Here is a 14,336-nt window from a genome sequence, read left to right as displayed (position 1 = left end):
AAGTTGTTCTGGTCTTTCCTATCGCTCGATGTAGAATGTTATAGATATTATATCGTTGCGCTACACGAGGGTCACGGGCACAAGTCTTTGACCTAAATTTAATTATCGCAAACATTTCAATGTATTATCTTTGTGTAAAATTAATTTCAAAGAAATATGTAGGTTGTGTTCTCTTTTCTGTTTTCAACTCGTTTTGAGTTTTTAATTTTTCAAAACACTGAAAACGAGTTTACTTTACTATTTTCCAAAATAAGAAAAAAAATTGTAAAGGAAATCCAAAACAAGCTAAAAACACCAAAATGCAGAAAACACACAACAACTCCCCCAATCTCGCATACCCAACATCTCTTGTCTTTTTCATCTCTTCTCTCATTTCTCCTCTCTTATCTTCCTTCAACCGTCGACCGCGCTTACCATCGCCATCACCATTGTCAATCGCGCCAGCCACCGCTATCACTACCTCTACCGTGCCTACCATCAATGGTGCGAGCAGCTAGTCAAATGCCCCCATCATTCTCTTACTGGTTTTGTCTATTCTCTTCTCTTCTTTCTCTCGTTGGTTTCTGGGTATGTTGGTCGATAGGCCTTTGGGTGTCAGGGTGGTTGTCTTTGATCACCAAAAACCACCGGCCACAGTGGCTGGTGGTGATTGACAGTGCATATATAGGCGGGTGTTGGGTTTGGTTGAATGTTTAAAGTTAGATCTAAGGAGATTTGATCGTTAGATCTTGTTAGTTTTTAGGTATGTTGGTTGATGGGCCCTTAGGTGTCGGGTGGTTGCTTTTGATTATTGGAAACCACTGGCAATGCATTTTTCACTTATAGCCAAAAATTAAAAATTAGATTTACGAAAATTCAATCATTAAATTTGACCCATTTTTGTATAAGTTAACCCCTTAGTTTGGAATTTTTAATGGTAGACTCTGTTCATGTGAATTTCTAACTAACAGTGGTCGTTGGAGACGGAGAAGATATAGGTCACTAAAGAGAATAGAAGAAGAAAAGAGAAAAAAAGGAAAGGAAAAAAAAAAGAAAAATTTATTGTTAAATTTTGAAAATAAAATTATATATTTATTTGAAATTTAAAAATTGTAGTATATCTATATATTATAATTAAAAATATAAGATAACATATAGTATATTATTAAGTGTATAATTTAATATATATTATTGCTAAGATGTATGCCACTAATTTATTAATTAAATTTATTTTTTTATTTTAATAGTAGAATTTTATTAAAAAGAGTTAATTTTTTTATTTAATAATAAATTAATTGAATAAAATATTATAAAATAATTTTTTTTCAAAATTTCAAAGGAAACGCATTTTCTAGTTTTCTATTTTAAGAAACAATTTTTTATAATGATAAAAAGAATACATTTTCAAAAATATCAAAACAGACACTCAAATATACAAAATTAAAAATAAATTCAAAACTAAAAATTAAAAAACAAAAGAGAACGCAACCGTACTTGTTGTGTTAAAATTATTATGCATTCACATGTGAAGCCACAACAAATTGAATATGTCGGGCAACATAACATTTGCTCGACACGGACAAATTGAGAAGGGGTGGGCGTAGGCTCCATGGATAGTAGGACTCACACACTCACCCGTCAAAATCACGTCATATCACATATTGTTATTCGACCCAAAAAAACATAAGAGGCTTGAAGTTAGAATATTCATGCCCAACAATGTTAGTCATATGATTAATAGTTGAAAATTTTCAACTTTCCATCATTCATGTGTGAAACTTGGAATGAGTTGATATGTTTGAAAATCTATATATGGAGGATTGTGGAATTTAATTGGTGTGTTTGAGGTTGATGAGACTTTGAATACTGAGGTTTCAAACTCGCTCTAATTTATCACTTTGATCTTTCTAAATGTTTTCATTATATATAATGACAAAAATTAAAATAAATTATCTCCACCATATTTATCCAATTTAAAGGGATAAAGGGAGCATTTTTTCATTCTATATTTATGTTGTAATGCATATTTAATCAATTTAATTAGCAGACAGATTAGATTAATATTAATGTTTTAGCCCACAAGCAATCCTTGAGTCTCCAACATTTCTTTTTTATCAAAGTAAAAAAAACAAAAAAATTATAGGATTCTATAATTATTTTGTAAATAATGCATGTTTAATTAATTTAATCATCAAACAAATAAATTATATTCATATTAAATATAAGAGTAAAAGCACTCGATATCCCTAAAATTTGGTCCACCTTGCATTTTTTATTTCAAGTAGTTTCAAGGAAATTAACTTTATACCCTAAGATCGGCTTCCTAAGATTTAGAAGAAATTAAAGGTTTACGTCAAGTTTGTCAAAATTGGAACAAATATCTATATTATAAAAAATAACCTATGATCATGGAGTTTATCCTTAATTTTAAGAAGAGAAACTTGGTTAAATCAAATAATTTAATCTTAAATAAGATTGGTTAATGAGAAGTGTTCTAGAACTTGCATCGAGACAAGACCAAGGCCAAACAAAATATCAAGACTAGATTGAGAAGTTACTTTAAGCGGCGTTTGGTAGAGGAGAAATTTTTAGATTCTTGAGAATGTTAGATTGAGAATCTATATTTCTATATTTTGTATAACTTTTTAAAAAAAGAATTCTGAAAAAATAGTATTCATATGAATTATTTTTAATCAATTTTTTCACAAAAAGATTTTTATGGGGTTTGAAAATCTTAAATTTTCATAGATTAAGAAAGTTTTTAATAAATAAAAAGACTAAAACACCCACCCTCTTATATGTTATACATAATGTGTAAAAAAAAATGATATTTTTTGACTTCCTAAAGAGATTTTTTTTAAGTGACTTAAAAGGTTGTCAGTCCCGATATTTTATATATTAAAAGGAATTTATTATTTTTAAATAAAAAAATTAAATAAGGGTAATTTTGAAAAAATAATATAAATTCTCAAGTTGCATTTAAACCAAACATAGAAATGTAAAATTTTTAGAAAAGAATACCTAACATTCTTGAAAATGTTTAAAACTAACCAAATATAAAATTACATAAATTTTTCGAATCAAAGATTCTCAAGAGCATTTTCAAAAATAATAAATCTCATAGATCTAAAAACTTCTCTTGTACCAAACGCTCCGTAAATAAAATTAGATAAGCCTTTGTAAAATATCAAGATTGTGAGTGGCTTGGCGAAAGAAGCCAAGGTTGAGCATAGCCTAGCTAGTAGGCTAGGCCAAGCCGGACCTAGATAAAATGCACACTCATCAGTAAGCTAGATTTCAAGTATCATCAAAGTGATTTATGTTATTTTTAAAAAGTAAAAAATATTTTATATAATTAGTACAAACTTCAAGAATAATTATACTAATTTACTCTAAATATAAAATTAAACCCACCACAATCTCTAAGAATTAATAAACCCAAATATATATATATATATACACACACACACATATATACCCCAATGGATTGCAACTCTAACTAAGGTTTCATTTAGTTTCAGAAAATATTTTTTAGTTTTTAAATTTAATTTACAGTTAAAGATATTCTAACATTTTGATATTTAATAAGAGATTCAATTATTTAATAAAAAATAAAAAATTATTTCTATAAGTAAAACTGTCTCTCAATTTTCATAACAAAATTAAATATACAGTCTCCTCATCATCCAAGGGAAGATGTCTCCCAAAAAAACAAGGGAAGCCCCTTCACACTTGCCTTGGATCAGCTAACTAAGCCTAATGGGGTTTGTTTACTCTGTGTCAGATGTGTATGTACACCTTTCTCTGTTACAGTCAATCAGCTAATCAGCCACCGTCCATCTCCGTCCAAAAAAGAAAAAAACACATGATCTGAACAGTAGCAGCTCTGCTTCTACTTGTACCCTTTGGCTTTGGCTTTCCTTAGCACCCGCCTTGCAGTGGCCCTGAATGGACACGTGGAGCTCACAAACCCGTTGATCAAGTGAAGATACGTCTTCAGATCGTGAGACGCCGCGACATCTCCTTTGGAAACGTAGGGGGACTCACTGCTACAAAGCCTCAGCTCCCTTCCCACGTCAGCGTAGGCCCACCGCGTGTCCTCCACGCGCTTCTGAAGCCAGCTCGACAGCCCCGCCACGTGGACCGCCTTCCCGTCTGCGGCGTCATTATTGTCAATCACGAAGCCGGGCACTTTCGTGATGAGGTCATCGGAGTTGACGATGCGCAGAATCTTTGTCCCGGCCTTGTCCAATTGGCGCCGGAAGCTTCTGTTCCCGACACGTGGACCTCCGAACGAGATCACGGTCACCGGCGGCGCGTGATCGAATGTGGTGGTTATATCGAATGCGGTGAGCGTAGCTAGAGCTGCGCCAAGACTGTGGCCCACAATTGTAATGCTGAGGGGCTCGCCACGGTAGGAATGGATGATTTTCGAGATCTCGTCTCTCACTGCGTCTTGGAGACTTGGACACGTGGCAGTCTGCGATGTGTACAAGCTCAGAAACCCGCTCTCCACCATTGGATCTTCATCACGATTATCACTTGCGTGACCATCCAAACATGTCAAAGTGGCGCGTAAATTCTCAATCCACTCCAAACACGTGGCAGTACCCCGGAATGCGATCACAACGTCCCGGCGTCCGAGCCGGGCGATCTCGTCCTTGTCGTTGCACACTGCCACGTAGCCAATCCAGCTAGAAGGGGTGGACACCCACCTGGGAGCCCTCTCGATCCAGCGTGGGAACTGGACGCCGCACGTGGCACGGAGATTCCTCGTCAGCCGGTATCCGCTGCCACCAAGGCCGCACTGAGTCATCATTGAGGTCCTGGAGTGCCGACACGTGGCATACTCAGGCGACAACCTGTCAAATTCGAAGGATCTGTAGGCCGCCTCGACGAACTCCCCGTAGCGTAGAATCTCGCTCCGAAGATCGTCGTCGAGAGGATCAAGCAAGCCTTCCCAGTTCTTGCTGCCTTGATACTCCATCCACCTGTCACCCAGCTTCGCCGGCGGCGTGGCCACACGGCCCCGGGCAGATTTTCCCGAGACTGACTTGCTGGAATTGGTGATGACCAGCCTCATCAGCCGCATTCTCCCGCCGCCCAGTACTGGCGGAGCACGGCCGTAGTTCGTGACTGGCTCCGCCACCAATTGCTTCGGAACTTGAACTTTCCACGGCCGGAGTCCACCACCCACGGCCAGCCTCATTTCTTGTCTCACTCTGTCTCTGTCTGTCTCTCTCTATATATACATAGATAGATAGATAGGAAGAGAAGAATTAAGTGAGAGAGAGAAAGTGTGTGTGTGTCTGTATGTATATGTATATGGGTCTTTAAGCGTTAAGGTAAATTTGGTCTCACACAAACTGGCATGGCTGAACTAGAGGGAGAGGTAGGGATTTTATAGGTGGAAATGGCTGTGGACGGCGGGGCTGTGGAGGAGCCCTCTTGGTGGTTGGTTACTCGGTTGGGACGAAGTGTGGGTAACTGGAAAAACGGCTGTGGACCCCAGTGGGATTTGAGAAGTGGGACCATCTTATTAATTAATGGAGAGAGGTCAAAAGCTGGAAAAAAAAAAAAAAAATGGGGTCACAATCAAACTCGGTTTGGAGGAGTTTTGACTCTGAATCTGAGACTCAATTTGGAGGGGAGTGGAGAGGAGAGGACAGGAGAGGAGAGAGTCCACCGCTGTGCTCATATCCTTCTCCGACCAGAAAAGAGAGCTGGAGGCACGTGTGGATCATCAGCCGCGTCCATCCCCCCCCGCTTTATGAGCCTGCACCCTTTCTCTCTCCCTCTCTCTCTGTTTGACATTTCTCTCTGTCCTTTTAATGACCCACATTTTCTGGTTTTTTTTTTTTTATAATTTATGTATTCAAATTTGAATATACATTACGGGATACTGATCTATTCTATATGACTGCAACATGATTTGTGTAAGTTTGTGACATGCATGGAATTTAATTTATTTGCCTAAAGTTAATTTCTCAATCGATATTTATGATGATCCCATATTATGGTAGCACTTGGAATTTGAGGTGGGAATTTGCGCCTCACATAAATAAATAAAATTCTAGTTTCAAAGTTGCAATCAAATAATATATATATATATATATAGTTAGAGAATTGTAGAATTGAAATGGAAGTTTATTGGATGGTCATAAGTTGATCATAGAAAACCAAATTATATATACATATTAGAGAGCTCATCAAAACGTGAATTGCTAATGTGGGTCCAAAGGAGCATGCATATACTTTAGACTAAACGCATGAAAGACACGAGCAAATGTGACGAATTAGCACAGAAAGAGTGTTTTAATTAATAAATCGTAAAGGGATAATCAATCTCTCTCTCTCTCTCTCTCTCTCTCTCTATATATATATATATATGTAGGATCCTTTTCTTCCGCTTTAATCATTACTTTTCGTTCCAATCCATGACCTTTCTCTTCATTTGGTCATCATTGATCTGTGATTAAAAGTTTGGATTTCATGGAATCATCGATCTTCTTTGCAATCATCATCGTCATCATCATCGTTATGGAATTTTCATGACTCATCCTCTCTCCAATACTTTAGCAGATATATATGCACTTATATCTGATGATGATCCTTTTCCGATCGAAAGGGACAAACCAAAGAAAAAAATCCCCAATAAAAGCACAAATCACCGACCAGTTTTGTGTAAAGCTTAGTCCCATAATTAATCAATTTAAAAGAAAAACCCAGTTTGGAAATCACCTCCATATGTATATTATCATATTCCATCAGATACAGATAGCTAGAGAGATATTGATCAACTGCATGAATATATATTCCATCAATACTACTACCCAATAGGGTTATTAAATGTTTCTAATCTTTTCCAAGGTTTGGAACTCACTTTTAACATCTTTTAAGGTTGATGGTGATTATGATTAATTGGTGATAACTACAAGTCCGCAGCCTTCTGGCTAGGCCAGTCATCAAGAAGATAGCCTAACTGGTGGCTTTTTTTTTACCTCTCTTTTGTGGGTACATGCTCAACTCTTGAATATAAATACCTTTTTGACACATCTCTCTCCTTTCTTACCTAACAGATTGCCATTATCACTAAAGTGGGACTCATTCATCACCTTTAGGTTCATGAACATTTGAATTTGATGCTTGGCATCCCTTGGCATTAATTCCTCCCTCGTATCTTTTGATCAGATCGATCATTACTGTCCAAGTACTTGGCAATCCACTTCATTGGCTCCATCCAGATCAAAGCAAATCATCACAAAGTACACTTTTCACCAATTTCCAATTGCTGCCTAGCTGGGATACTTCATTTTCACACAACAGTAAATAGCGATATATACAGGTTTCTTTTTTTTTTTTTTTCATTCTTATTCTTATTCCTAGCTATTACTAGTTAATAACCGATTTTAAATTTTCATTCGTCTCGATCAGATTTGAATTTAAAAAAGAATTAAAATTCTAAATACTCGTGATTATAACTTGGTTGTAAGTGGCTAAGTCTGGTGTGGTGTGGATTAAAATTAGGAAAAATTTTAAAGTTTTAAGACTAGATTTAGGAACATAGTGAAGGTTAAGTACTTTTTGTGTGGATAATTTATCAAAAAATTTATTATTTACGGGTTTATTTTAAAAAGGGTAACGTGAATATGTATCAGATCTTGCATGGTTTTCATTTTCCCCCCATATTTGGCCTCACACAGCTAGCTAGCCAGCCAGCCAGCCAGCCAGCCATGGCATTCTGCATGTACCCAATTCCAGAGCAAGAGAAGTATCAATGGCTAAGCTTAAAACCAGTCAGACTTTTACCTAATTCCCAACGGAGAGAGAGAGAGAGAGAGAGAGAGAGAGAGCTTTTATCAATATTAGTTAGTCGCAGAAGCACTTACAAGAGCATGAGATTGAGATTTACCCAAGAAAAGAGAGAAAGTAAGAGCCATGAACAGAGAAATGCCATCAGAATTTGACCATGAAAGTCCCACCCCTCCGCACAATCTACACACATTTCAACAGCTTTATTTATAATTCAGGTAATTTTGAGCTGATGTTGAGAGGAAGATGTGACTATAATAACACCCATCAATCTTATCCAAGTTTGGGGTTTTTACCACTTTTTGATGTAAGTTTGGACAATCAAGTGAGTATTTGTCAACAAGAAGTGAAATAGTGCAAGGAGTAAGAGAATAAATGTATACCTATCATTGAAGAATTGATGATTTTTATAACCTAAACAAAATATGATTCGAGCATTAAAAACTTTATCTGAGTTGTGACTCTGTTAGGCACACTGTTCGGGGCTCAAGCCATGTCGATTGAGCCGTACTCATTAATAGTTGGGACACCAAATATCACCACCTAACTATCGAGCTCGAAAATCTTTCAAATGATATTAAGGTTAACTCATGAAAATCACATTACAAGTCGATTCCTTCTTCTTTACTAATATCTCATTTAGTTCTACATTTATTCTTCTGAGTTAGTGAGCTCGAACATCTTCCAAATGGTATTAAGTTTAGAAATTGATGAATCTCTTAGATCTCTTGGGCTGTGTCTGGGATGAAGTTTTTTTTTTTTTTTCTTAAGTAAAGAAACCAAAAATAAGTCAAAGAAGAAATTTAATTAATAATTTATTTTCTCAAAAAAGGCCAATCGGCCAGCAGGAAGAAAAGCTGGAGACGGCTGAGACACAAACATCCGTTACCATAATTGTCAAAACAGAAAAAGAGCTTTTGCCGTTCCCAGCAGCATGGAACCAAGCAAGAAGATAGTTTTTAATATTTATGACGGGTTATAAATTATATTTATTATATTTTATTTTTAATTATTTTTATTAAGTATCTGTAAATATATAGTATTTTTTTAAAAAAATTATTAACTAATAAAATTAGTTAGAGTTTTAAATAATGTATGATAAATGCATCATATTGCACTTGAATTATTACTTTACTTTTTGGTATATATATATATATATATATTTATATATATAAAACAAAATGTCAAATAAGTTTGTGTTGTTTAAGAATGGTCAAATAAATTAATTTTTTTCAAACTCAAAGCCGAATTGACTATTATATCTCAAAAATAATCAAATAAGTCATTGTACTTTCAGACTCATAATCAAATTATCTATTAATAGTAGATAACATTTTAACATTTTTCAATGACGTTTTAATTCTTTCAGACTCAAAATTAAATTATTTGTTCGTAGTAGATGATATTTTAATGTTTTCCAATGACCTAATTCTATCAACGATATCAAATCCTGTCCCCAATGAAAGAATTGCATGCAATTGCACAGATGCTTTTTTCTAATACTTTGTCCTATATATAAATATATATTGATCAAAAATATATAAAGTCGAAATCACTAGGTGATGAGTGATGAGTGAGTGGTGGGGGTCGTGGCATGGGCGAGTGTTCCATTTCTATTTTAGTGGATGAGTGCCAAATAATGAAACTTTAGATGTATCGATATAAAATTTTGATATTTTAAATAACATCCAGTGGTTAATAGTTAAAAATTTATCGATAATCAACGATCGATGAATAATTATTAATATTTTTTTAATTTTAATTTTCAATATCACATAAAATGTGATAAGATGTCAACAAACTAATTTCTCTCTTCATTAATTGATTGGAATGATGAAAAAGGCTCAATTGCTTTAAAGTTGATGTGTGGATGGCTTAGGATTGGGGGGGTCCAAACGCTCCCTTACCACTAAATATGAAACATTACCAGATGCTACTTGATTGGACCCCCAGTTCTTTGGACCACCAGTTGGACCCATATAAATTCAAGTTTTTTTTTTTTTCTTTAAAATACTATTACATTTTGGAAACAAATTTTAAAAGTAAAATATTAAATGTTCAACCTTTTTTAACAAAATATTACAATCCCATTGTATGTATTTTTAACGTGATGGATATAAATTGTTGGTGACACTAATGACTCAATAAAATTTGTCTCGTAACTAAGTAAAATGGGCATCTCCATACATGAATTATTCGACTTAATTAAATTAAACTCATATCGGTAATAATGACATGCATGAGAATATAAATCATAATAAAATATATAAATGGACAAAGGATTGTCATCTCGTGTGATAGGTACGTACGTTAATTGTCAACAAATTTTGTGATATAAATGAAAATTTTGGTAAATTATAAGGGCTTAGGGCACTACTACTAGCTACCTAGTCGGGCCTAGCCTACTCAAAATTTGGCTAAATCCAATATTTTAGAAAATATTTTGGCTAATTGTAATTTTCAAAAATATTATTAATTTACACACTTAATTATAATTATTTTTGCTGACACTTATATATTGATATATTATACATCTAAATTGATGTAACATTTAAAAAATGTTTGAGTCAAATAATTAGACTTTAAGAGATATAATATTGTTGGAAAAATTAAAAGACCAATCCTAATTATATCTCTATCATGGCCAAGAAACAAGTGATAAGATAGATGCAAGTTTACAAGATGAAATGATTAGAGACAATAAAGAATTACGAGAGATAAGGTGATAACATTTTGAGAAAAAAAAAATGGATGAGATGGTTCATGGAAGATAATTTTAGGAAAATGGATGACAAGTTTACAAGATGTTCATGTATTTTAGGGTATATTTTAGAAGATTTTGTGTGTATATATATATATATATATCATACTTGAGTTCAATAAAAGTTTAAGAAATCATTTCTAATCATTGAGTAATTCTTCTCAATCACTCAATAAAAGTAAGCCTCCAAGTTACTCTGCAAGTTTTTCAATTACTCAAGTAAGCCTTCAAGTTACTCGAATGAGTTTTTTAATTATTGGAGTAAGCTTTCCAAATTTCAACTTATTTGAATTTTATTCAGTTATAATTGTGATATGGAATTCAAATTTGATTGAAATTGAAATTTCTAATTTGATTGTGATTATGATTTCGAATTTAAGATATTATCAAATTCGATTTTAAATGAGATTTATTTCATTTGGATGAATATCTTCATAAATCATCTTCTGATCATGATATGATTTCCTATATACATCTACAGATGATTTTAAGTCTATAAATAGATGTCTAATGTTCTGAAATTAGTTACAATTATATCACTTTTATTGTAATAATATTTATTCAGTGATATTCTGACGTTGACAGTATTACTTTTGTACTACTAATTATTTGCTTAGTGATATTTTGTTCTTTCTGCTTATAATTTTTTTCGATTTGGATTTTTCATGTAAAATTTTATATTTGTGTATATGATTGATGGTTTGCTCGTGATTTATATTCGATCTAATTTCGTAACATGTTCAAATATTAATTCACCCTAAAAATAAAAAAGAGTAAGAGCAACAAAATATCTGTGGTTTTCGTGAATAGTCATGTGCCAAAAATATACACGCATTGGGTACTAGCGAAAAGGGAAATGATCACTCATGGTACATGTAACATGGCCAAAACCGTGGGATCCATGAGATTACGGCTCTAAAAAGTGTGATAGTTTTGGGGGCACATGAAGAGAAGAGGGAAGAGGGGTCGCCATGGCCAAGCAGTAGTACCCTTTGTGGCCTTAAATTGTTTGATATTTGGAGGGTCTATGGATTCATCATTATTAATGTACTGGAAGGGATGACATGGCTCTTGGGGGGTGTCACACTCAGATGTTACCATCATCGGGGTCCTGTTCATTCCCTCTGGCATACGCACGTATACTGTATGGAGGGAGAGAAGAAATCAAAAGAGGCATAATATTCACAATTTAATTGTTTGCATAGCAGCTGGGCGGGGCAGTGGGGTCTGTGTCGTGTGGGCCTTGAATTGAACACGTTCAGCTCAGCACCAAGCATGCCCAAGCCTTTCAGCTTTTGTGCTTTTTGAGTAGAGTGAGGTTTTGACAGCGATTAAACACTGCCTTACTGATCATATTTATGTGTGTGTGTGTGTGTGTTTATTGTGAATAATGCATGATATGTTTTCTGATATGATTATTTGATTGAGTTCTTCAACTTTGGGAAATATTTTTATCAAGAAACTGAACCAAATATAAATCACGATCAAACCAACAATCGCACACGCAAATACAAAATTTTAAATCAAGCGGACAGAAAGAATAAAATATCACTGAGCAAATATTGTTAGTACAAAAGTTATATTGCCATACTCTAATTTCATGTGATCTAGGCACGTGTTTATAGACTTAAAATTATCTATAAATGTATATAAAAAAATTATATCATAATTACAAGATAATTAATGAAGATATTCCTCCAGATGAGATAAATTTCACGTAAAATCGAATTTAACAACATCATAATCACGGCTAAACTAGAAAACTCAATCTAGATAAATTAGGATTTTGAGTCACAATTATTACAATTTTAGAGTAAAAAATCAGACAAGTTCACCTCCAAGATTCAACAAAAAGAAAATCTTAAAGTAATTAGGATTAGTAAACTATTCAAAATTAAATTAATTTGGAGTATAACCCAAAAAACCCATAATAATATCCATGAAAGAGTAGTTCACTCTTGGGTCTAATGGGTTTTCTCCTTAGTTTGGAAATACCCAACAAAAAAAATTCAAAATACAACAATCACCCACGCATTTCAAAGACAAGACAATCAAGAAAGAATAAAGCGTAAGGTACCAACGAAGAAAACAAAAAACACATTACATTAATATTGGTGTCTTCCGATCAACTATGAAGCAATGTCTAGGAAAAATGAGTTTAACTTACAAAAAAATAAGTGAAATTTAGAATTTCTACGAACCACGTTTATGTGCATCAATCAAGTTGTCATTCTCCCCACAATGTGCTTTCAAGATAGGCTTGTTTAATGGCATTGGATATATTTTGGCCTTTTGTCCCATCCAGACTTTCATGAGTGCTCTATAAATCCTACTAAATCTAATAGGAAGTAACCCCACCTCTACACTCATATAGGTGATTCCATTAAGCGAGTACTACACTCAGCACACCACTCAACAATAGCTATGAAATATATTAAGAGCAAAAACTCTAAGTGACTTGTTATTATCTATATGAACATACATTATAGGGATGAACCACAAAATAATAACAATATGGACAATGGCTCGGTTGGTACACAAGTGACTTGTTATTACTTATATTATGAACCTATTTTTCAGGGCTACCGTTCACGTAAGTCGGGTTCCTATCATTCTAAACCACTATTCTAAACAAAAGTCTCATCCCCGTCAATGTATTGCTCACTATTTTCTTGCTTAGTTGCTTTCTTAGAAGATTGACCTAATTTAGCTGTATATATGTCAGCCTTTACCATCATATGCCTTATTATTTGTCTTGCCAATAGCAGTTTGCCAATCACAATGAGACGACTCAAATAAAACTGGTATCATCATAAAGGGATATTTACTAAAAGGTTTTTTAACTACTAAGCCTCTGGTTTCTTCATAAAGAAATATTTGTCAAGAGATTTCTTCATCATTTAGCCTCTAAATATTATCCATTAAGGGATATTTGCCAAGAGATTTATCAACCACTCAACCTTATATCTTAGCTTCTTTAACGTGAAGAACTTGGACTTCATAGTAGACCAAGTTATGCAAGCTTTCTTGGAAGATTTTCAGTAGACTGAACCACCATTAAGAGAAAAAACACAAAGTCAGTTGTAGATTTTGTTTCATTTGAATAAAAAGGTCCAGTTATCATCCTTGTACCCTTCAAGTATGGCAGAAAATCCACAATAGTGTAAAAGAATAATCAACAATGCCTTTCAAAGAATTCATTACTTTACTCACAGCAATCTAATGATCACTGTTAGGATTGTGCGTGTATCTTCTCAATCTACTCACATATATGTAATACCAGGTCGGATACAACTCATGAGATTCATCAGGCTACTGATGATTTAAGCATACTCAAATTGATAAAGATACTACCACCACAATTTTTCTTTAAAAAACAAACAAATATTATATAGAGTGTATGTTAGATAAGTATCAAATTAATATTCAAGAAAGTGAGTCCAAGTCCAAGAGAGGCCCAAGATGAAGAAGTCTAGAGAGGGAGGCCCTAGAGACCTTCCCGACAAAATAGTCTCTAGGAAAACTTCTTAGTGGCCTCTTTCAAGTACCCCGAGAAATCCTCTCGGGATCCTAGATATATAATCTCTAGGAGACCCTTCAAATTACAGTCTGTCAAGAATGTCCCAGCTCACTTTTGAAATCTTTACTTAGAGATCAAAACAAACAACACTAGAAGACGTGAGTATCCCTCCACTTGTCAACCCTGATCTTTCAATTTCTTTTCATTACCCAAGACTATAAAGTCTTCGGGCTAATGTACGCAAGTAAATTTTCCCTTTTTAAG

At 34.2% G+C, this 14,336-nt stretch overlaps 1 protein-coding gene across 1 annotated transcript; it reads right to left on the bottom strand.

Moving 5' to 3' along the window:
- Positions 1-3,660: 3,660 nt before the first annotated feature.
- Positions 3,661-5,324, bottom strand: LOC127787226 (phospholipase A(1) DAD1, chloroplastic-like). The gene has a single exon (XM_052315165.1). It carries the CDS (start codon positions 5,186-5,188, stop codon positions 3,872-3,874), a length of 1,317 nt encoding a protein of 438 aa, XP_052171125.1. The 5' UTR covers positions 5,189-5,324; the 3' UTR covers positions 3,661-3,871.
- Between the last annotated feature and the right edge of the window lie 9,012 nt (positions 5,325-14,336).

This window comes from Diospyros lotus, chromosome 12 (genome assembly GCF_014633365.1).
Source record: "Diospyros lotus cultivar Yz01 chromosome 12, ASM1463336v1, whole genome shotgun sequence".
Classification (NCBI taxonomy): Eukaryota; Viridiplantae; Streptophyta; class Magnoliopsida; order Ericales; family Ebenaceae; genus Diospyros; species Diospyros lotus.
This window is presented reverse-complemented; position numbering and strand designations above follow the sequence as displayed.